The sequence below is a fragment of the Takifugu rubripes genome, chromosome 5 (genome assembly GCF_901000725.2).
Source record: "Takifugu rubripes chromosome 5, fTakRub1.2, whole genome shotgun sequence".
Classification (NCBI taxonomy): domain Eukaryota; kingdom Metazoa; phylum Chordata; class Actinopteri; order Tetraodontiformes; family Tetraodontidae; genus Takifugu; species Takifugu rubripes.
Window position 1 is genome coordinate 4,965,205 of NC_042289.1, and position 23,686 is coordinate 4,988,890.

At 44.6% G+C, this 23,686-nt stretch overlaps 4 protein-coding genes across 7 annotated transcripts; 2 read left to right on the forward strand and 2 right to left on the reverse strand.

Moving 5' to 3' along the window:
• Positions 1-582: 582 nt before the first annotated feature.
• Positions 583-4,989, reverse strand: gdpd3a (glycerophosphodiester phosphodiesterase domain containing 3a). The gene is made up of 10 exons (XM_003964468.3): positions 4,655-4,989; positions 4,362-4,404; positions 3,815-3,950; positions 3,433-3,478; positions 3,229-3,347; positions 2,829-2,918; positions 1,955-2,088; positions 1,786-1,845; positions 1,625-1,676; positions 583-1,193 (listed from the first exon to the last, which is right to left on the reverse strand). The coding sequence occupies exons 1-10, from the start codon at positions 4,791-4,793 to the stop codon at positions 1,068-1,070; spliced, it is 945 nt and encodes a 314-aa protein (XP_003964517.1). The 5' UTR covers positions 4,794-4,989; the 3' UTR covers positions 583-1,067.
• Positions 4,990-6,140: 1,151 nt separating this feature from the next.
• On the reverse strand, positions 6,141-15,047 carry mapk3 (mitogen-activated protein kinase 3). Of its 2 annotated transcripts, none has more exons than XM_029835909.1 (9): positions 14,645-15,047; positions 13,407-13,589; positions 12,587-12,776; positions 11,468-11,584; positions 11,268-11,382; positions 10,817-10,948; positions 10,542-10,651; positions 9,752-9,876; positions 6,141-8,696 (listed from the first exon to the last, which is right to left on the reverse strand). In XM_029835909.1, the coding sequence occupies exons 1-8, from the start codon at positions 14,842-14,844 to the stop codon at positions 9,757-9,759; spliced, it is 1,167 nt and encodes a 388-aa protein (XP_029691769.1). In that variant the 5' UTR covers positions 14,845-15,047; the 3' UTR covers positions 6,141-8,696; positions 9,752-9,756. The 2 variants fall into 2 exon arrangements, with proteins under 2 accessions (XP_029691769.1, XP_003964518.1); XM_003964469.3 differs by having other exon boundaries at positions 9,748-9,876.
• nudt9 (nudix (nucleoside diphosphate linked moiety X)-type motif 9) lies at positions 14,403-18,169 on the forward strand. 3 transcript variants are annotated; one of them, XM_029835907.1, is made up of 9 exons: positions 14,403-14,434; positions 15,609-15,706; positions 16,105-16,392; positions 16,505-16,594; positions 16,825-16,911; positions 17,032-17,143; positions 17,245-17,391; positions 17,480-17,564; positions 17,681-18,169. In XM_029835907.1, exons 2-9 carry the CDS (start codon positions 15,612-15,614, stop codon positions 17,824-17,826), a joined length of 1,050 nt encoding a protein of 349 aa, XP_029691767.1. In that variant the 5' UTR covers positions 14,403-14,434; positions 15,609-15,611; the 3' UTR covers positions 17,827-18,169. The 3 variants fall into 3 exon arrangements, with proteins under 3 accessions (XP_029691767.1, XP_029691766.1, XP_003964519.2); XM_029835906.1 differs by lacking the exon at positions 14,403-14,434 and adding an exon at positions 15,154-15,240; XM_003964470.3 differs by lacking the exon at positions 14,403-14,434 and adding an exon at positions 15,188-15,308.
• Positions 18,170-18,939: 770 nt separating this feature from the next.
• Positions 18,940-23,458, forward strand: LOC101067010 (uncharacterized). The gene is made up of 12 exons (XM_003964471.3): positions 18,940-19,237; positions 19,607-19,718; positions 20,113-20,206; positions 20,367-20,421; positions 20,533-20,673; positions 21,059-21,219; positions 21,300-21,398; positions 21,484-21,629; positions 21,799-21,970; positions 22,053-22,165; positions 22,635-22,719; positions 22,801-23,458. Exons 1-12 carry the CDS (start codon positions 19,120-19,122, stop codon positions 22,858-22,860), a joined length of 1,356 nt encoding a protein of 451 aa, XP_003964520.2. The 5' UTR covers positions 18,940-19,119; the 3' UTR covers positions 22,861-23,458.
• Positions 23,459-23,686: the final 228 nt, after the last annotated feature.

Consider the following 23,686-nt stretch of genomic DNA (forward strand, 5'->3'; position numbering starts at 1 on the left):
GAAAAAAATCTATTTTAACTGTAAAAACTAACGCAAGAACACTTGATTTAAGCATTGCGTGTTCAAATAGAGACAAAAGGCTCAGAAGAATGTGCTGGAGCGGCATATTTAATCCAGTATGAAAGGGATCAACAGCTGGAACGCAGCAGTTGTGCCCCGAATGCCGCATTGGACAAACGCAGGATTCACGTTTCGTCCAGAGGGTCACGGCAGTCCGACAGAAACCCACCGTTCGAAACAATAAACACCGCAACCACTCGCATGGCAACGGTCACAACAGCAACACTGCTTCAAATAAAAGCCCTGTCACCACATCATCACCCCAGAACAATGGAAGAAGATGCCTCAATAACTGAATAAAAAGAAAACAAGGAGGTCTCAACCTGTTGTTTTAGAAGAACAGAAGAACTCAGTATCTCCTCATGCTGGTCTATGAACAAGCATTCAAATACATAATTATAATGCCTCCATTCTGCTCTCTGTCCACCTGTACCAACTAACATATTATACATTGTAATTAGTTTGTCATTTAACATTGAACATGCACTCATTTCATGCAATGACAGGCACAGAAACACACTCTGTTGATGGCTCCTTCTCTTTATTTCATAAACCTTGTTTTATCACAGTAATGCAGCATAAATTAAATCATTCCAGTCTCGCATGGACGTTCAGTGACGCTCAAAAAGGGATAAAGCATTTTAATAATCAGTAATTGCCCATTAAATCGACTTATAGCCTGGATCAAAGTGTTTGCAAAAACACTTTTTGTTGACCATTAGTAATGGCAATGAATGGTCATTTATTGATTTCACTCACTTTATCTAGGAACAGATTTAGTGGTTTATCTATTTATCTCTGTTACCAAAAGGCTTCACCCCTTCCCCCCTTACTCCTGGTCTTCCATGGCACCGTGAGGTTCATGTAAAAAAGAAAAAGTGGCTCTCAGTAAATGGAACAGACCCATAACGGATAATTTAGTCAATAAGTTTGGTGTGGTTTTTTCACGGCCGAGTTCCAGTCTCCCGGGTTAAAGGTCGCTCTGTGGCGAGCGCTCGGGTCCGGGGTCAGTCTCTTCTGTTCCTGCTGAGGTAGCTCGTCAGGAGGGAAGGATAGTCGCTCATCACTCCGGTGGCACCCACATCAAAAGCCAGTTTTATGTCTTCGTCTTTGTTGCACACAAACAGATGCACCTGCAATAAAGATGAATCTTAGCCTGATATGATGATCTGTTGTGGTCTTGGAGACCAGGGGTCCAGCAGGTGTCAAAAGCTGAAGCCTGATCCGCCTCAACTGGGTCACTTCATCAGAGTTGGTGATGGTTCAGAGACCCGAAACGTCCACTGACCTCAGAAACGTCCCTGATGATGTGCTCTGATTTCTGAAGGCGACTCATAGCCGTCAATCTTTTTAGGCTTGTACAGCAGTAATATTTGACAAAAAACTATAATAATCTTTTAAGAAGCCCGAATCTCAGAGGGAGGCAAATCAAGTCTATTTAACCTCACTGACAAATAATCGAAACAATCCCATAACTAAACTGCATCTGTTGAAAGTATAAATAGTTGCATGTCAGAGCAGTAACAGTAACTTGGCTGATTTCTACTTGTTAGTGGTGTCGTACCTGTAATCCTCGAGCTGCGAGGTGTTCAAAGAGACTCTTCCTCATTGCTATCCTGAAACAATAGAGGAAAAAATAACATTTTTATACAGACCACAAATGACACATTTACATTTCTGTTTGCTACACAAATCAGAGAGTGATCTTGAGTAAAGTTGCCTCACATCTCTAACAGACAGACGGTCAGCCTGTTCCTCAGCCAACGCTTCTCTGGGACGTACGTCCTTCAGAAGCGAAGAAGAGACATCACAAACGCCGCATTTGAGATACATTTGTTTCACTTGTTCTAAACTATTCTGTTAAATAAAACACCTCTATGTGTCAGGAACGCACCTGTTAAAGATGTGGGGCAGGTAAAATTGCAGCAGACTCTCTCCCAAGGGTGCAAAAGGCAGGAGGCCGGTGTAGAAGAGGAGCAGAAGTATCAGCCCTCGGCCCATGGTGAAGCTGTACGGCATGGAGCTGTTCTACAGGTAAAAAAACAGGACAGAGGGTGTGTTTTCACCTGTAAGAACATGCAAAATTCACATTGGATTGAATTATGATTTCACATTTAACTCATAGGAAGAAACATCATAAAGGTTCGGTAAATATACAAAAACTTTAGCCAACTGTTCACTGGGGTTTAATATAGTCAGGATCAAGATTTGTTTTTTAAACAAATACTACATCCAAGGGCCCAAACATGGGTACTAGAATGTTGTTCCACTATGAAGCCTAGAATCAACAAACCAAAGTAACTGTGAAATTGTTCAAATTACACTTATGCTACATAATTATTTAAAAAAAAAAAAAAAAAATTAATATAAAACTTTCTTGTTGATCCCCATTTAGTTCTTTTGAGCGATCACAACATCTGGTCATGGGTATACAGGCGTCAAATCTTGTGATCGCAACGTTAAAAGTATTGGATATCTAAAAAGAAAAACATTTTATGCACACTATATTGTGTTTTGTAGGGCCACCTGTGAGTAAAATAGTTTAATCTTTTATCAGATTTCTGATCAATGATTCAACCTGCTTGCAACTCAAAATACCTGAATTTTAAAATTTTATTTTATAATTGCATCTTTTGAAGCACCAGACCTGCATCTATCGTGTAACTTTTTCTGAAACTTTATAAACTGCACTCATTTATGCGCAAACTTCAAATTAGACGGCCTCTACGACTAAAGTCAGCTCTGCCGCCCCCTGGTGGCCTAAGTACCGTTTTGCGGCATTTCTTCATGATGCTGGAGTCGACAGAGGCCCAGACTGTGATCTCCTCCCTTTTGTAGTGTTTCACCAAGTTTGACACCTACATCCAGACAAAAGAAGGGCAGGATAAGAGTAGAGAGGTGATGTGATGTTTGTGTTTTAAGGTAAAAACTGAGTGGTGATAATTCTAATGTGATTGAACTGTTACATTGGAATTTATAGAAAGGAATACATGTGGTCTAAAATGGCTAAATCCCTCGCAGAAATGAAAATAAAAATTAAGCCCGTTGTTACACAATTTATTCTGAGGAAATGCAGAGGAAAATTCCATATGTGCGCAATATTGACTTTTTACAGAAGTATAGTAATAAAGTATTCGGAAGATAATCTCAGAACTGCATTTATTGTACCTTTTCTATCAGTTGCATATTGTTTTCTTTGATCTCGATGCTGACAGGAATGTGAGGGAATTTCCTGAAAACATCCTCCAGCAGAGCGATCTTCCTGTCTCTGCCAGTGCTGTAGCGCCCTGCAGGAGGGAGGAATGAAAGGCGAAGGTCACAGTACATACACACATGCGCAGGCATGCACACACAAGGGCTTTTGCTACATACCTGTGTAAAATGTCACCTCTAATCTCTCCTTATACAGAGGCAAGTCCTACAAGAGTTGAAGAGCAGATGTATGATGCAAACACAAAAATATGATCATTAATGAAACATTCAGGAATTGAGAGAAATTTGAGTTGATAAAATGCTCAAGGCTCTAATGAATCTAGTTAACAAGCTGCGGTGAAAAAGAGGATATTATAAGTCATTTGTTCACAAAGCACTGATTAGTCAGATCAGAGAATGACCTGCCTGCGGGAGCTGTGGCTGCAGACATCTTGGTGGAAAGTAAATATTGACTTTGAAAGCAGCTCTTTTGCACAGTTGAATAAAACTGGTGTAGATGACAAAAGGTTTGGAGGATCCGAGTCCGGATCCGACTCCTCACCTGTAGCCTGAGCGAGGAGACGCTGACATTGTGGCCGGTCTGCCTCAGCAGGTTCTCATCATGGGACACCACCACGTGGCCGTCCAGCGTCAGGTGACAGTCCAGCTCCAGCATCTCTGAGCCACACTCCACCGCACTTTGTAATACAGTGATTCATACATATATTTGGCTAATGCAGACTCTTCAAAACCCTCTTGGTTAGTTGAATTTCTTCTGCCATTCAGTGCGACACACCAGCTGAGCTGGGAGGATCAAAGGTTTTGTTTTTCTCATACTCATACATAAGTCATACATAAGGAAACCATAAAGAGCTCAAACAAGCTCTGATTGCGAGATGTGTTGGCCCTCATAATATTGTTAATAAGTCCCTTCCATGTGACCCTTGAACCTATCAAATGTTGCAGTAGACAGCACATTTTCACCCAGAATTTACTGGCTCCCTGATCTCAGTTGACTGATGTGTTTTTCCCTAAATAATACCAGTCTAATAATAATTACAGTCCTGCGTTCTGACATTAATATTAATCTGTTGGCCACTGATACTCACTGTGTGAATGCCTCTATCGTGCCTTCTATCCTTTCTCCACATCCTGGAAGCAGACAGAGCTTAGTCGTAAGCTAGGCAGGCAGAACAGACTAAAAACGTGTTGGTACATCAGAATCCAGCAGGTGAAGGAAGAAGCGCCTGATTGTGGACGTCATGCATCTGATGCCATGCTATAATTTCCGGTGCCAGTGTTTCAGTGCCTAAAGGAACTGAGTGGGTCGAGCTTGAAGCAGCCTTCCAGGTTAGTGTACTTCCAGCACCTGTCCGGAGAGGAGACACTCCGTTCGACTTACCTCCCCTGTGCGAGATGTGCGTGCAGTAAAAGCCCGTGCGCTTCTTCTTGTGAAGAACCAGCGGGTTCTTCAGCAGGTAGTGAGAGACAAGAGCGTATCCACCCAGAGCGGGGAGGATGAAGAACAGGGAGCTGCTCATCTTTCCTGCATACGAGCCTCAGCTGCGGTTCTTCACTTCTGTCTCCAGCGCAAATTCCTGAGAAACAACCTGCAGGCAAACTGGTCTTTGTTGATTGCAGATAAGTGAACTGGACTGACTGGTTGGGACCAAAGAATGTCTTGGCCTCGCTCACCTGAAACCTGGAGAGCTATAAAAATCAGTTAATGTTGCACCAGCTCCTAACTGGGAGCTCACCTCAGCCCTCGCCGGCCCCTCCCCGCCCCTGAGCAATACAAGGGGCCTCTCTCCACTGCTATTGTTCAGGTGGGACAGTGGTCCGCATGCATGCCCAGCCAACACCTTTCATAGGAATTGTTCCTATTTATCTCTGTTATTTTGTGCACAACACTGTTGGTAAGATCACAGCAGGTGGGAGGAAAGAAAAGAACTGTTGTTCTTTTTTGGCAAATGCATCGCTGGGAGTGGAGCAGGATCCTTACAGTGTATTGACAAACGGGGATGTGCTGAGGTAAGATCAGCAAACCTGACCCATAAAAGCAGGAACATAAATACACGGCGCAGTCAGCAGGAGCACCGCGCTGCGATGGAATGCAGACAACAATGGTCGGACAAGTCGAGTTGCGTCTGAAATGTTCCAGCAAGCCTGGTTTTCACTGGATTCATTAATCGTTGTCAAATAATTCACGCCTTTCTCAGTTTTCCTGAAATATTCCCCGATGGAGGGGCGGAAAATCACATCGAGACTTGTCACTAGTGGGAGAGCTGGGGGGGGGGGGGGGGGGGGGGGGACCCTGTTTTTTTCATCTGACTGGCGGTCGGGATATTTTAGAGCACTGAATCAATTGTTATTGTTCCAACGCTTAAGTTGAGCCTCCATATTTGCTCTGTATCATTTCTGGGACATTTCTGTTCTTTCTCCTGTAAGACAAGCGTGTGTGGAAGCCCCATGTCTCGCTGACCCAACACGGAGCCACAGAATGTCTGCCTGCGTCCTCAGCGAGGCATCAATGTTATTTATTGCCCTAAATTTCTTGTTGGACGGTAAAACCATGTGTAAAAGCAAAAGTTCCACTACAGCACCACAAGAACAGTTGCAACAGTATTGTTAAATTTTATTTAATCATATGTATATAATTCTTTTCTTTTGTTATTTGTTATAAGTCATAATACCCATGAATATACAGACTATAACCCTCAACAACTCATAGCTCTACTTGTCTTTTTTAAAATAATTCCTTACAAGACCCTGAAAGGGGAAACAAACAAAAAACAAAAATCACATCCATGAGAGAAAAAGACAAACATTAAAAACATCCTAATAATCAAAAAAAAATACAACTTAAACTCCCTTTTATTAAAAAAACAAAAAAAACAACAACCAAAAACTCACCAATAACAACATTAGCAGTAATAAGAACAGCCATTTAAAACAATATCAGAAAACAGGCCACGAGGCAGTCAGGCCTGGAGACTTGTTGATAATGTATGAATGTACGTGCTGTGTTTAAGTGCAACTTTTTACACACACACGCGCGCGCGCGCACACACACACACACACACACAGAGGCTCCTAAGAAACAGGAAGTATGTGTGTGTGCAAGTGGGTCATTTTGATTTGCAAAACGTGGTCCTCTCGGTTTGTTTCGACAGCAGAAAGCGTCAAATCGAACGCGGCGCTAACCAAAGCTGGAAATCTGCTCAGCGGCGCGTCTGCCGAAACCGTTCTGGCGTTTTGCCCAGCGGAGGTAAAAAAAGCGCAAAGGGAGAGAAGGACCCCAAAGGATCCACGCATCCAAAACACAGACGCAGAGAGTCTTGGCTTTATGTTACTGAGGAGCAGATGCACAAACACCTGTACAAAGACATTAACTACTGCACATCCAGGAGCAGTAACACACACACACACAGGGGACAAAATTAAAGCTGTACAAAAAGGAGGTAAGAAGGGGAGAGAACTGAGAGAGAGCGTGGCTGGAGAGACAAAGTGCAGGCGTGCTGATTGAGCAATGATTGGCCGGTCTGCTGCGGTGACTGACCTAAAGATGGTGGTCCGTGAGGAGGGGTGGGGGAACGGGAGGGAGGCAGCCCTTTTGAGTCAAGCGTGGCGAGTGCTGGGAACCAGAGGACGAGCGTCGCCGCGTGTGCTGAGGTCGCTTCACAGACTGCGGCGTGGCTACGGTCGACGGCACAGGAACACACAGGGGCACACGCAAGATGGGGGGAGGGGGGGGGGGGGCTCTCTGACCGGTCTGATAGTGCAACAGGTAAAATAGGAGAGCAGGGAGGGCTCTGACAACAGCAGTAGTCACATCAGGAACAGTCACAGATTGGGAAGGGCACGCGCACACACACATACACACACACACACACACACGTAGGCATCTCCTGAACAGACATTAGGAGAGAGGAACTGGCACAAACTCTACAACGATGACGGGATGTGAGCTGCGCAGGAGAGTCAAATATAATACGTTGCATTCCGTCCCAGTGGAATTATGAGCTTTAACCGATCCAACGGCACTTCTATTGGAAACGGGTGTGGATGCTTCGCAGGCGATCTAAATTCTGTTCAATTGAAACATTCGCACACGTGAGCGCTGGGCAACGTTGGCCAGGCTGTGTCGCGAATGAGGAGAACGCAGCATTTATCGGCGGCACGTGCCGTTTCCTGATTGGCGGAGGAGAGGAACAGTCTTCGTTAATGTTTACAGCTGATGAGCGACGAGCTGCAGCGGCGGGCTGGAGAAATCCGGACCGTTTACATTCAACATCTGCTGCACTGCGGTGTGGCCACAGGTTATTTAAACCGACAAGAGTCTCTGTTTAAAACAGTCTGTACACTGTTGAATTCAAATACAGCATGCTTGCATGCAGACGGTGGTGCTGGGCAGGCCGCATTCTACTGTCAACGATGGCGATACGATCGCGATGGAGCCCGATATATCAGAGCACGGAGAGCGGAAGCAAGGGGCAGGGTGGTTCAGGAACCGTTCTGGAAAAAAAAAAAGGGGCTTTGGTGTCGCTGCAGAAATATTGGAACGCATGCAATCACAAATTCTTGACGCCATTTGCTCCCATCAGCTCTTCAAAACCCACCAAATCATCCACAATGAAGCGTGATGTTAGTCGCTCTATGCCAGAATCCAAAAGAGACGCCATCCGTTTCCCCTTTGGGCCACGCGGGTTAATTTCAGGACTGCATGCATTCACGTGTACGACACAACTAAATGCAACAACAAAGGAAAATCCTGCCAACATGCCTTTAAAACCGTGGACCTTTTCTTCCCCTCTCAAAAATCAAATACTCATAAGGAACACCAAGCATATTTATACCCAAAAATGTACAAATATGACACAACTGTTCTGGAAACACTCGGAACAGTGAACAAAAGAAACGCGACACTTAAAACCAACAGATCTTAGAACTCTCTATGTACATAAACACACCCGATTAGCAGCCCCGTTCCTGAAGCCCTCCAGGTTACGTCAACCTCCCCACTGATGCACTTCACATGTAAGACACGAGCGTTACGGTGTCGGTTAATACAGTAGTATGTTTTTATATGAGCGGGGGCAGCAGAGAAGAGCGAAAACAAGAGGGGAGGAGAGAGATACTCGTGATGAGGATGTGAGGGGGCGGCAGCGGGAGCGTTCAACAGGACAAGCGACAAGTGGAGGGGGTCCGATGCGGAGGAAAGCGCAACGAGCCCACCCGGCCGCAGAGGTCATGGCCGCCTGAGCGCTCTTGCTGTACAGATGGAAAGATAAGCAGTTAAATGTTTATTTTTATCTCATTTTTTTTTTTTTCCTTTTTTTTGTGGGTTGCTTGAAGATGCTTTTTTTTTTTGTTTTGTATTCATCAGCGTGGTTTCGGGGGTCTACTTGTTCGAAGCCTCGGCGCGGTGTTCTCGCTCGTCAGAGCTAAAAGGAGAAAAGACAGAGAGAGAGGAGTGAGACTGCGCCCAGAGCTACGGTCGCTGCTCCACGTGGGATGTGTGGAGCTTGAAAATATCTGTTTCACTCCTGACATCAGATTTTCTGTCTGCTATCATTTGAAATATTAATTTCTATTAAAATAATGCCTAACTATGCAAGAATGCCCTCCAAGCTGAGCTCCAGTAATTCCATCGGCACGGCAGGACAATCCTGCCCCCTGTAGGTCTTTGGTCCTTGATCTACAAAAGGCCAGAGCCAAGATGCTTTGACCACCAAGCCCCTACGACACTGCTACCTCTACTAATATCCCTCCACTAATCTCTACTCTCCCTCTATGATGGCTGGAACATTATTACTCTGAGCGTTTTAATGCTTCAAGCTTGATGTTGTGAATAAAATATATGAAAACCCATTTGGTTCATCGACCCGTCCTGCCCAGTAGTTCATCCTCGATCCTGTCAGCCAGAACAATTCAGATCTCTCTAACCTCAACCAGCGATCCTTCAGTCGAGTCTTACTCTAACTTAGTATAAGTATATGTGGTATGTTGGCACATTAGGTCTTTTAACAAGCGGTTCCACTGCAGGAAGTCGGGTTATTCCAATTGGCCATTTACAGGGCCTAGCCGAGTCCCTACCACAGGGTAGGCGTCAGGACACTCCTGGGCGGGGCTTGGGGTTAGATGATCGGCTAAACGTAGCATTAGCTTAGCAGACACACCACTCTGGCAATATTACACCACCTCAGCTCAGCTCCTTCCATGTTTACCTCCTTCCTTGTTGTTGTTTTCTTTGTGATGATTTTTGATTGTTTTTTTGGCGGCTCGCCTGGATGAAGTCACAGTTGAAACTGACGCACAACAATTACAAAACCTGCGACCCCACAGCGGAGACAAGACCGCTGAGAGGGCCAACTGAGAGGAGCACTTCCTGCAAAGTTTCTGCCCCTGGTATTTACCAGGAACTCCCGCAGTGGAAAGATTTACTGGAAATCTTCCATCTTCTAAAAGAAACAGTTTCAGTATCATTTAGGTTACCTGCATGTCTCAGGAGACTTGGTAGGCGTCCTGGAAACGAGCCGTCTCCTCGTAGATGAGTTCCTTCAGCTTCTCCTTGGGAAGGTCGTCCACTTCCATGGAGAAATTGAAGGGCTCCTCTGCTACCGGCTGCACCCAAACACACCGGAGAGAATTTTGACTAAAAAGTTCAATCTCAGTGTCGAAAACCAAAGCCCTGCTGCAGCTATTAAAAATTTAAGAGCAACAGCTCCTGATGTGGAGATGGAAGGCGAAGAGTAGATGTGCGCAGCAAAGAGAGCCGGCCTGATCGTGATCGGCCCTCCGCCCGTCACTGCATCCATTTTCTGCGGCAGAGAGCAGCGCTGGCATTCCAACAGCTCTGGCATCAGATTGGATTAATAATTATATACTTAAACATCTTTCAACTTGGAGCTCAGAGCAAAATTGAACTCTGACTGCATTCCAGACCCAGCTAAGAGGATTGTCCGTACAAAGCGGAGCGGCTCGGTTAAATCCAGGCTCCTGACGGCAAACAATGGTCAACGTGTTTGAATGAATAAGCCCTTCTGTCCGCCGATCGCTTCTCATTAGCCTTTAGACAAATTTGAAAAGACTTAAATAACGCTAACTCATGTGCAAGGCGCTTTTCCACCCAAACAATATCATAAACTGCTTAATAACGAGAAATCTAACTATCATGGTGTGGGGCTCTACCGAGAAAGCAGGCGGCATCTTTACCTCTTAATTAGCGCTAAAGCAACGGCAGGAAATGAGATTAACCAGGATACAATAGCAGCTCCATCTGCACCTACCTCATCTGTGGGGTCGTAGTACTGCTCCAGGTAAGGGTGAGCCAGAGCCTCCTCCACAGTGATGCGCTTGATGGGATTAAAGGTCAACATGCGGTCCAGCAGGTCGAGAGCTGTTTCACACAAAGATTTTCAGTGCAGGCATTAAGGGATTCAACAAATATGAGGGCTTTATCGTCCCAATAAAGAGACACCCGACAATATTTTGATGGAGGAGCTACGAAGCAACCAGGCGTGCTCGTTCCTGTTCTGGTAAACACAAGTAGGTGTTGCCTCACCTTTTGAATCTGACTTGTTGTAGAGCCTTTCCCAGGGGATCCTGTTTTTCAGGGGCAGAGACTGCAGGTAGTTCCTGGCCTTCGTGTTGATAATACAGTTCAGGTCCTCTTGAGACGGACTGCCAAGAACATCTGCAAGGAGGGAGGGGGCATTTTAAAGTCAGTTAAACTCTAAACTAGAAAAATAAGCACAGGCTGGTTGTTGCTTAAATTTTATTTCTAAAAAAGTGTGTAGCTGGATTAAAAAAATAGCACTGAAAATAAGACTGACAGGTGCCACCTTGTGGTGAGATAAAGAGAAATTGAAATTCCAATTAAATTCAGAGCTTGAGGTAATGAAGCAGCACTTCTGTTGGGTTAAATAATGCCCCTGCGACTTTGGGAATTGGCTGAGTGATTCCAATAAATCCAATCTGATATATAATATTTAGCGGAACCAGTGACGACTCACTCAGTATGTGGTTGAGTTGATCCAAGTAGTGTTTTCCAGGAAAAATGGGCCTGTTGGACAGCATCTCTGCCAGGATGCAGCCGACCGACCAGATATCAATAGACTTAGAATAGCCCTGAGACAAAAACAGTGCACATGATCAATACTGCTGAAGACAGTCGTGTGGGCGATTACTCCGGCCCAGTTCTGCGCGCAGGTACCTTGGAGTTGAGCATGATTTCCGGAGCCCTGTACCAACGCGTGGCCACGTACTCGGTCAGAAAACCTGTGTGGTCGTGCTCAGGGTCAGCGATACGGGCCAGGCCGAAGTCACAGATCTGGAGGAGTGGTGATGAGTTAGAGGGTTCATTGTGCTGGAGAATGTCTAAAGGCCAGATTCTCGTGAGGTTCTGGCCAGAACATGGCTGGAAACGTTTGAACTCATGAACAAGCCTGCTCTGGTGAAAGGAAACCAGCGGACAATGACATATGTGTTAACTTTCAACTGGTCCTGTCAGAAACGTTTGTGCTAAAGTGTGCGAGGAAATTCAAATAAACTCTCCTAAATAAACTCGCCTAAGCACAAGAGCACTGTTGTTCCTGCCAGTTTAAGAAACGCGCCAACGTGAGAACAGGGTGGGAATCATTGAAGGAAAACGCCACAGGGGCTTTTTAAGTACCCGCAACCAGCAAATCTGATTTAGCGTTAGCCACGCAGTGAATTGTTAGCTCAAAGGAGATTAGACCTTGGCTTAAAAATAGGAAAGCCAATGCAGTTTAAATGAGGTGTAAGACACAGAGGAGCAGGACAGCTGACCCTGGTGATCGTCATTGGATGCCGTCACAAAATTCTTAAAAACACCATGACACTGACATCCCCTCCTTGCTTATCTGCCGAACACACCCATATCCTACATTCCTTGCATTCCTTCTCAGATGCTTTATAGTAGCGCTAATGTGGACTATGGCTTTGCAACCATTAAGCGCGCCGACAGGAACAGAGGGGAAGGGAGGAATACTGCAGACAGCCAAGATGGCATCCATACTGCTCATCAGGAGCCGCTGCTTCCGAACTGTCGCCTCTAAGAGGAAAAGTAGAAATGACCAAAGGACAGACTGTAGTTACCTGGCAGATCCAATAAATTCAGTAGATCCCTCTGCAGCAATCAATGCTAATCAAAATGTTGACAGACCCATGTGTACAATCATATAGCATAGCAACCTAGCATAGCTTTGTATAGATCTGTTATTAGTATTAATGGGTGATTTTAGGGTTACATACTTGTAATTAAACAATGATACTTCTAAAATGCATTGTGCCTGCACGGGTGTGTGTTGACCTTGAGGTCACAGGTGGTGTTGATGAGCAGGTTTGAGGGCTTCAGGTCGCGGTGCAACACGTTGGCTGAGTGGATGTACTTCAGGCCTCGCAGGATCTGGTAGAGGAAGTAGCAGACGTGGTCGTTGCTCAGCTTCTGGGTCTTCAGCAGCTTGTAAAGGTCCGTCTCCATCAGAGTCTGCACGATGTAGCTGGAGGGGAGGGCGCGAGGGTCAAGGGCCATTACAGCTATCTGTACACTCGGCACGTTTCTCGAGAAACCCGGAAATTCTTGGCAATACGTAAGACGGAAGCAGACATTTGAAACCGAACCATTAGCAGAGTTTCAGACTGGGTTAAAGATAGATGTGAGATTGAACACGACACGTTTAAACACGCAATATCGTCCTTTTGAGTGTTAACATGTTCTCCCCATGCCTGAGTGGGTTTTCTCCAGGTACTCCTGTTTCCTCCCACATGCTAAAAAGGACTAGGTGCATGTGTGTGTGTGTGTGTGTGTAATCCCGACTGACTCAAACACCTCACGTGACCTTAGCTGGGAATAAGCAGCAGCTGACAGAGGAGTGGATGTGCTGCATCACTCTCACGTCTCTCACTGGTGAACCACCATTCCCAGCAGCCAGAACCAAACACTCTGGTCTGTAGCTAAAGTTACTGCATCTAAAAAGCTGCAATATTCATTGTCAAGAGCTTTTAGTGAGAATGTCTCGTGAAATCAGAACATTCATTCAAAAATTTTAATTTCTAATGGTCCAGACTTAATAAGTGGATTCCAATAAAGGGTCACGGGCTGATTGGAAGGAGTTTTCAGGAAAGGATACACATCCCTCATGCTGTCGATGTGCTGCGCCCTCAGAATGTCGTTGATGCCGATGATGTTCTCGTGGCGGAAGCGCAGCAGGATCTTGATTTCCCGCAGCGTACGCTGGCAGTACGTCTGGTGCTCGAACGGGCTGATCTTCTTGATGGCGACGCGCTGGTTCGTCGTGTTATCCATGGCCGAACTGGTCGGAGGGAAAGTGGGAGGGTGGGAGGAAACAGAGCAGGTCTCACGTTACACGCCGCATAATTTACAACGAGGAGCTCAAAACCTTGCTGGATGCAAAGCAGCAGAAAATATGCATTGCTATCTTGCAATGTGCATGTTTTTTTTGTGGTTTTTTTTAAAAAACACAGGTGTGATACTGTAGATGTTAGAATGCCATAGCTACACATGAAGACCATAGGGACTTATGTGCAACCTGGGGGGGGGGGGGGGGACACATGGCTGAGACACGCATGACGCTGCTGGCGGATTTGCTCTCTGCATCAACAAGTGGGAGCCGACGTGTTTGCAAACACCAGACGCTGTAGCTGCGGGCTCTACACGGCCCTGCTACCAACCTGCTGCTGTCACGCTGCTGTTGCAAAACACCAAAGATCGCCGAACCCGCCCGGTCCTAATACCACCACCCACTTTGCAACCACCCACATGACTGACAGGTTTCGCCGTTTTCCCCCTGTAGCCTCGACAGAAATGTTCTAAGTGTTGTCAATTGGAAAAAAAAGGGAGCTTCGGGTGGGCTCAGAGACGACGTGAAATCAAAAAAGCGACTGGTTGGAGGGGGAGAAATGGCCTCGCCACAGCTGACAAATCCAACTCGCATCCTCTGCAGATTTGCTGCAGGGTCCAGGTTCTGGATTCGGGTTTCCAGTAGATGCGATTACGAGACAGTGGCCGGATGTAACAGCGACAGCGGTGACGAAATCTACATTTGCAAAATACGGCTCACGAAAGAGCGATCGACGTCCTGCACAATCACCTCCCTGTCTTATTTCCTGTAAAAGCACATCGCCACGCCTGTAGCTGGTAAGCTAAAGCGCTGCACAAAGCACAGGCAGTCTCGGGGGGTTACATTTGTATATTTGGCAACTGTTTACATTAAATGCGCCCAGCATCGACAACAAATACGAACAAAACTAAACAACAGGGTTCAATGTTTTATCGCGTTTACGTGTGTTGATTAGCATTCTCGATTTAAGTCCTGGTGGCCCAAAAGGTATGACAACCACAACTCACCAAACCATTCCGTATGCGCCCTCTCCGATATAAGACAGGTTTGTGTAGCGGGGGCCCACGTCAAACATTTGGCCCCTCACGGACTCGCACCCGGGCTTGACTCCCGCTGCGGGCGCTCCATCAGCGGCACCAGGCGCCCCAGCAGCAGGCGCAGCATCGCCGCCTTTGCTCGAGTCCGCAGTGGTGCTCGAATCCGCCATTCTTCCTCTCCCCGTGCGCTGCTACTTAGTCAGTGCTTAAAGCCGAGGAACCGCTGCGGTTCTCGGTGCGGTTCGACGTGAGTCCGAGGCTTTACCGGAGGCGATTGTCAAACGGGCGGCGTAAATAAACAGTAGCGAGGCCCTCTCCGCTCTCGACGGGTAAAAGGATTTTGTTCACGAGCGCGGATTTGGTCCCAGTAACGAGCGTAAATGCGCGTGCAAGCGACGGCAATGGTGTGTGCGTTTGATGTGTTCCCGGGCGCGTCCCATTCGCGCGGAGTCCCGCTGTTGTTGATAGGATCCGCCCATTCAACGCGTCTTGTAATGAACACAGAGGCGGTGGCAGCAGAGAGTGGGCGTGCCGAAGAATGCTGCATGCTGGCTGTTGCTACCACCGTTTGTGACATTTTTAATAATATTTAAAGTTTCTTTTACCTGTAACGAAAGGGATCGAGTTGGTGATGGTGCGCAGAACTGCTTTTCTCATACCCTTCTTGACGAAACATACGCAAAAATGACAAAATGGCGATTGAGGAAAAAAGTTGTTGTATCTATCGTTGCTCTGACATTGTATTTTTTTCTTTCATTACTATTTTGTGACCATTTTACTACATTTTTTTCGGGCGGTATCGCCATAGAAACGGGTGCGACCCTGTGGCCACGCCCACTTTACGTCATCCTGCTATCAGAGTGCACTTCCTAGTTACTTTTCGCTGGGTTGCATGTTGTGGCCGTTGCGTTATTGATTCATTTCTCTTTTCTAGGGTATGCTTTCCCTCCTGCGGAGAAACTGGATCGGCCGCCTTCGTTTAGCTCTCACACTGTTCGGACTGCCCTGTAGCGTCTGCTTCTCCGGGATAAGGTATGCTGTGGACACTGACATTAGGACATTTTACTTTCACTCTAAATCAGCTGCTATTGGACGGTGTCACTGAAGACTGAGTATAGCTGCAGAGCCAGATATTGAGATTCATTTATAACGAAATCAGTAATTGGTTCATATCTGTTTTTTTTTAAAAACCTCGCCAGATCCAGTATAACTAGCTTAATGAATCTGCCATTTGGTATATTTTAGCACTACAGTAGTACTCTGTATTTTTTCCAGACAAGTCTGATAAGATTAATTCTCCAGGTCAAAGGTTTTGGCTATTTTTTTGCAGGGAGAATACAGAGGAGTGGAGTGCGGTGGCCACATGGCTGCAGAAGAGGCAGAGTAAGGATCATTTACTGAATTTTAACATGTTGCATTTTTTTCTGCAGGCCTTCTCTCTCCTGCTCACTGTACCACCCTTTTAAAAACAGTCACATTATCAGACCCATCAGCGCCAGTTGCCCTAAACTCTACAAAACAAGTGACCAGGCAACACCCTCCTCAATGGCACCTCACGTGAAAGCAAGATGCCCAGAGTATCCAGGATCTAAAGTCAAGCGCTTCCCTGTGCCTGACAACAAGGTGGACTGGAGTCAGAGATGGCCGCAGTATCAACCAGTTAGCTACACTGCCCCGTCAGTATTAACAAAACCAGTATGGGCTGATCCTGATATTGGGTGAGCAACAAAAACCTGATTATATGTCAAATCATAGACTGAATCCATGAAGACAATTTAAAAAATCTACCTCCAAAATAATTTGTTAAATAAATATATGCATTCTCTGCAGCTTATTCTCTCCAAAATTCAACACTTTGGATGGTGCTGTGGACAGGACAAGCTTCATGGGCTGCTACAAAGTAGAAAACGGAAAGCCACTGTAAGTTATTAAATAATACAAAACTGTGACTGAATTAGCATATTTATTCCTGGTCACGGATATTTTTTCCAGTAGGATCTTAAAAGTAAAGTATAATGTTTTGCTTAGACCTTAATAATAATGCATAAATGCTTGAGGCCAGAACTGTCTCTTTTTTCATCCTGCAATAGGGAGTAAGTTTTTCATGATTTTTAAACCAAACACAGATTAAATATATCCAATTCATTTAGTAATCCTTGTGGCCGTACTGGGTTGATTGGTAGAGGTTTGCTTGGACGATGGGGACCCAATCACGCGGCAGATCCCATCGTCACCAGGTAATAAATTCTACAGCTCGATTCAGTGCATGACCTTGCTTAGTCACGCAGATCGGGTTCAAGTGCATTGATGAAATATCTTTTTTTAGCAAAGATATGATATCTTTTATCATCTGGTAGATGGAAAGAAGATCCTAAAGGAGGAAAGACTCTCCACCCAGTGTCCAGACTGCCCATCCTGCAGTTTGTGTCCATCAAAAGGAAAGACTGCGGCCAGTGGGCCATCCCTGGGGTTTGTTGTTTTGACATATTTTACATTCCTTAGATTTTGTGGGTGTTGTCTGTACAATGTGAGTGCGTGTGAAAAGTTACAATGAAATGTTTGTCTTGTAGGGGATGGTTGATCCAGGGGAGCAAGTCTCTCTCACACTGCAGCGGGAGTTCTCGGAGGAGGCGTTGAACTCGTTGGCGGTCTCGGCGGCAGAGAGAGCCAAAATTCACGACCGCATCACCAAACTTTTCAAATCTTCGGGCTTTCAGGTTCAGCCATGGTCCCCTTCTCTTTTGTGTGCAAAAAGGTTTTAGGTCCATTATGAAGGCAACTTAAACTTTTATTTTTGTCCTTCAGGCGTTTAAAGGCTATGTAGATGATCCCAGAAACACTGACAATGCTTGGATGGAGACGGTTGCTGTCAACTTCCACGATGAATCAGGTAGCCATCGTTTGTGTTTTTTCACCCTTTAGACACAAGTTTGTTCGCAAGCCATTGTCTCTTTTATCATCTACTAATCTTTTGTTTTGTCGGACAATGACATGTTGTTACCACAGGCAACAGTGTGAGCGAGCTGCCGCTGCAGGCTGGGGATGACGCAGGATATGTCCAGTGGGTTGATGTTGACTCGAGCTTATTGCTGTACGCAAGTCATTCCAGCTTCCTGGAGCTGGTTGCCAAAGAGAGAAAAGCCCACTGGTAACTGCAGATAAAGGACTCTTACAATGAAACAATGAAGGAAATATTAATCTGAACCTTAAATGGATCCTCCGCTATGAATTTGAATACTGTCAGTGTTGTGACTCACATGTACTGTATGTCCTCTACTCACAATAGAAGATTTTAAACAAACTTCTTAACACTTCCAGAGTGTAAATGCTGCTTGAGTTGGAAATCTCACAATTTAATTCTGCTAATTTATTAAATGTCAACAAGGAGCGCAATAATCCAGGACAACCATGGAAGAATAAACACAGTGAGCTCCAATGAACATGACATGCTTCTTTAATCTGGATGAACAATCTGAATAAAAAGATGTATGTTTACTTTATGAATTCAATTCGATGACCCGCGCAGCTGTACTCAGAATCTGAGAGACGACACAAGACTCAAGGTCAGATGTGCTAATTTAACTGGTGACAGCAAAGTAAAGGCCGGTTCACTCTGCAAACTATCTTTCTATTAAAACAAGGTCAATTTCATTTTTCAACAACAACATTCAACAATTAACATTTGAGGATCTTATCACCAAGACAGCCAAAAATGAATTGCATTCAAAACTGAACAATGATTAATTATGTGTTTTTGTTTAGCAAAAACAACATTTGATACAAGTTTTGCTATTTCATAAAATCACATAAGTTGATTTCTGGCCTCCTAGTGGAAAGGGATGTTTGCAAGAAGCTCCTAATCACGTACACTATTTCTACTCCTCATGCTGTTGTCCTAGGGCCAAACATAATGAGTGCACTGAAAGCTTTGGTTCCACTCAGTTCTCCCATGAGACAAACTCCACCAACACATTAGTTGTACGGACAACGGCATGTGAAGTTTGGCAGAGCATTTACAATTCATTTCCTCAGTTGCACACTATTTAACTTGTGCCAAAGATGTTCTCTACAATATGCAATGTTGTTGGACTCCACAAAATTAAACATTGTCTGTGACGTTAACAGCAAGTAGACTTAATAGTTTATCATGACCTATTTTTTTTTTCAAACCACTCATTTTATTTATGTTAATTTAGCCACTGTTTAATTGAAACAACAAAGGCGGGCCCTTTTTTAAGTAACGGTCACTGGGGGAACTACATTACCCAGACGCCTTTGCGACAAAAGCCACTCTGACTGACGACGTGGCTAGGTGGGACGTTTCGGCGGACCGGGGCGATTCAAAAAGCCAGAGTCGAGCTTTCTATCACTGTTAGCTTCAGAAGTTGTCGACTTTAGATGTTTTAGTAAGTCCTGTAAGAAGATTGAAACATCACCGTTTGATAATGTCTGGGAAAACCAAGAGCCGAAGTGCTGCCAACGCAGACTCAGTAAGCGGTAGCGTATCCTGCGATGAGCGCATCTTGCGGGATTGTCATCAACTATACGTAGACCCAAGCAGCGGTGAGTTGGCTGACATATTTGACCAAGCCGCGGAAAAGTGATGAGAAAATGGCCTCAACGTCCATGTTTTAGTAGCTGATAGAACAAAGGCCTTTCTTGCCAAGGGTTAGCTAGCTAACTTGACCAAAGTGATGTTTGCTCTGTTGCATGCGGCTATGCTAACAGTTAGCCAAAACGAACCATGGACAGGTTTTTCTGTCGGTTGATCATAAAGTTCCTAGTCATTTATATTGTTCATTTGAATCAAATCATTTTCTTCTTAAAGTGCACGGTTTTTGTAAGCCTTGCTTAATTTTCCACTGTATGATGTTCAAAATATGCAATCTCAGAATCATGACACATTTAAATGCATACCCCTTTTTTCTCCAGGGTTGATCTCCATAGCAGAATCTGTTGGTGTTAAGTTGCTTCCCCCCCGTAAAAAGATCACTGTTATGCTGATAGGAAATCACTCAGCTGGGAAGAGTTCATTCATCAACTGGTAAGTTTATTACTTTTAAAGGCACCCAGGGGAGCTTTGTGTGTGGGAAGTTATATGGATTCTTCTCATACTGAAAAAGGAGTGAATTTGTTCTTTAAATAAGAGACTATATTGGGAATGTATCACATGCAACAGAAAATGACTTGCAGGCATACGCTTGACACTGCCTCATAAGCATCCTGTCTATTTGTGGTTGGCAAGGTTTCAAAAGGTAATCCAAAGCATTAAATCTATAAAGCCTGAGGCGACTGACTGTATACTCTGTCAGATATCTTATACAATAAAGTTTTAATAGATTAAAATTGGACAAATGTTTTACTGCCTTAAACAATTCCCCTCCAATGCTGCAACACTGAATTACTGTGTCTGTGTATTCTTTCTCGTCATCTGGCAGGTATGTCGAAGAGCATATCCAGCGTACCGGAGTGGCCATTGAAACTCAAGGTTTCAGCTTTGTGACAAGTGGGCGCAAGAGGGAATCTCTCACAGTGAGTCCTGCTGTGTAGAAATAACGATCCACAACCGATATTATTGCAAGAAACCCGTAAAACGTTCAACTTTCTATTCCTTATCAGCCTCCCATACACAAATAATGTTAAATTAAATAACATGAACACTAATTAAGAAGGTTTTTTTTTCTTTTTTTAGGGAAATGCAACTCTTCATCTGTATCCACACTTCAAGCCTATGCAAGAATTTAAAGGTATGAACATTCTTCATTCTGAATCAAAAGCCGTCCTTTCTTGCTTGGTTGTGTTTGAAGACTTGACATTCAGCTATCAATTACCGGTACCCGTCTGTGGTTAACTTCCAGGAGTTTCAGAGTACTTGAGCACAGAGATCTGCACATCAAGGCAGAAGAGGTTCAGCCTGGTGACATTTGTTGATTCACCGGGGTTGGTGGATGGTGACATGAAGTACCCCTTTGATGTTGATGAGGTCATCCTGTGGCTCGGTAAGTCATCGCCACCTGACATATACTTCTGTTACTGTCTGATTAAAAGATGGCTGTGCCTTTTCCAGGCGGTGTCGCCATGAGTTATATGGGAACTCTGATCTTGTTTATTGAATCTGTGATGTCCCGAGTTGATGATGACCTTCATCACAGCTGTAATGTTCAACCACAACATAAAATAAACCACAGACAAACCGACTGACCAACCCACCACAATGTTAGGCATCCATTTTTTTGTTTCAGTTTGAATGACACCTTTCAAATATAGGTCTCGTCATCTGCTATGTAAATTATATCTTGAGATTACAACTTCTGAGGCACGTCTGCAGCAGTTGGCAGAATTACTGTCACATGCTAAATAATTGCTTTGCTGTGGTGACCGCAGGAGACCTCTGTGACCTGATTCTGGTCTTCTTTGACCCCATGGGTCAGGCTCTGTGCAAACGCACCCTCAACATTGTGGAGAGCCTGAACGAGAAACACGGCGACCGACTGCGTTTTTTCCTCAGCAAAGCCGACGAGGCCGGTGGAGAGTCGGACAGACAGGTACCACTCACCGAAACGGCTTCGTGGGATAGAGCAAAAGTTGTTCCACATCTAAAGCCCATTTTAAATTTGTGCCACAGAGGGTAATGATGCAGATCGTCCAGGAGCTGTGCAAACGACCCGGGCTGAACAAATGTGGTTTTGATATGCCCACCATTTACATTCCTAATCCTAATAAGGTAAGGGATCTACTTTCATAGTGCCCCTTCTCACTGCACAGGCCTGTACCTCAGTTCCTTCAGTCCTCTAATTTTGTCTGTACAGCCAAGCCGCTGTGTGAACCAGATCGAAGAAGTGTGTCGCACAGTTGAGAAGACAATTAACCAAACCGTCCAGAATACACTGAACTCCCTGGAGAAGGACTGTGAGCTCATCAGTGAGGCAATCACTGAGACACTCGCTAATGATAGGTAAATCTTTGCTTTATTGTAGGAATGCTGAAATACGCTGCCCTTATCTAGCAGCTGTAAACATTGTTGCTGCAATAAAGTTGCATACATTTTTATTGCCCTTGATCAAATGTTGAAAAGGGACATGTGATATCCTTCAGAGAAGAGTCCTGACTCTCTTCTCCAACAGGCTGACCAGCAGCGCCAACCGACGGTCCCGCTGTAAGAGCTGCTTCCTGACCCTGCTGGGTTTCTGTGTTCCTTTGGCCATGTTGGCCCTGTTGGTGCTGGGCGCAGCGTCCCAGGAGCTGCTGGAAGTGGTCCTTGGTCCAGAAGGCACGGAGGCCCTCTCACTGTACTTGGTGAGTGGTTTTGCCTCACAGAGATGTGAAGGAAAAAGGTAGATAAAACTGTTCAGCCTCATCAAGGTTTCATGCTTCACAGGCTCCATTAGTGAAAGCCCTGGACTCGCTTTCCGGAACACAGCAACTATACGCCTGCGGTCTACTGTTCCTTCTCTCCTTGCTGCTGCTCATCGTGGCACGCTTCTCTTTCAGGTATGATACACCAGCAGGTGGTAAAGTCTCTAAACTCCTTGCCAAACCCACATTTTCACAAAGCATTACAATCAGTAGGTTTAAAAGGCCTTAAAAGAAGAGCTGAATTTTATGCCGTCTCAGCTCTGAACTCACTATAGATTGTGCTGTAGGTCAGCCGCACATGGCCCAATACTAACAAGCAACTTGCCAACTATTGTAGAAAAGGTGCCATGATTTCAATCATAAACCATTTAAACTCCCTTTACTGGGCCGGTCTTGATTTTTTTTTTCTGTGAGCTGTAAGAATGGACTGTGAAAGGAAAGAATAGGGGCATTAAAACACATGACAGAAGCTGTACTGCTCAGTTGAAGGAAAGCTGAAGTGCTGGTTCTCCAGCTTTTGTTGGACCTTTTGTGTGCAGTCTTTGATATATATTTTTGCAGCATTTTTAGATTTTGATGGTTCTTTCTCTATAAATCTTTTTAGGACTCGGGCAACTCTGTCAGGCAAACAGAAGAGACAACTGCAGGAGAAGCTGGATTATGTTCACGAGGTGGTGAAGAGCAAAAAGGTAACATGCTTCTGATTTGCTCCGACGCGGTAGTGTCGGCACACAAGCCGGCGCATTTTAACAGTGTTTATTTCAAACCAGAAAAAGCTCTACGAAGAATACCTTCGGCAGAGTGTCAGCGAGCAGGACATGGACCTCTAGGCCGAGAGTTGATCGCTTTCTCCGAGCTGATGCAGGACCGAAGAAGTGTTGCGCAGGTTTTTGCGTCATGTCTTTTTGAGCATTCCAAACTGTATTGTGATAATACTGAAAGCACTCATAAAAGAATACTCGGACTCCTCTATACCTCTGATTTAGGTACTGTAACGTTGACCTGTTACTGAATATTAATGTATTAAGAATGAAGATGCATCAATTATGTGCCTCTGGTCCACCTCGAATATTAAAAATCATGCGCCACTTAAATGTATTTAATTTATATTTTTTGAGAACCTCAACTGTGGTTGAACATAATAGCACTATTGTATATGAGTCACATGAGTATATTCACCAGCATTTTATATACCGTAGTCATACTTGGCACAAATTTCTATGAGTATATTCACCAGCATTTTATATACCGTAGTCATACTTGGCACAAATTTCTGGTTCTGATATTTCGTCAGTAGATGATTGTGTTTGCTTATGCAATTATTTAAAGCATTTTCAACTTTTCCTACTCATATGCTCTGTAATGTGATCATGTTGGGTTTTTTAAAAAGTGAATTAAATAAACAAGGTTAAGTACTCACTTTTTCAACACTGCATTTATTTTTATTTCCTTATATAGAATTTCTTTTAATTCTTGAATGGCTGAATGTCATCATGAGAGCTTGGAAAGGTTTAAGCGACTTTTCCCACTGGTTTGCAAAAGACTGCATCCATGCCATGAGGAATGAAAACCATCTACATCTGAAAACCAATAATGATCTTTAATTTTCAGAAAAATTGGTAGTAACCTCAACCATGGAAGAGCATCAAGGCAACA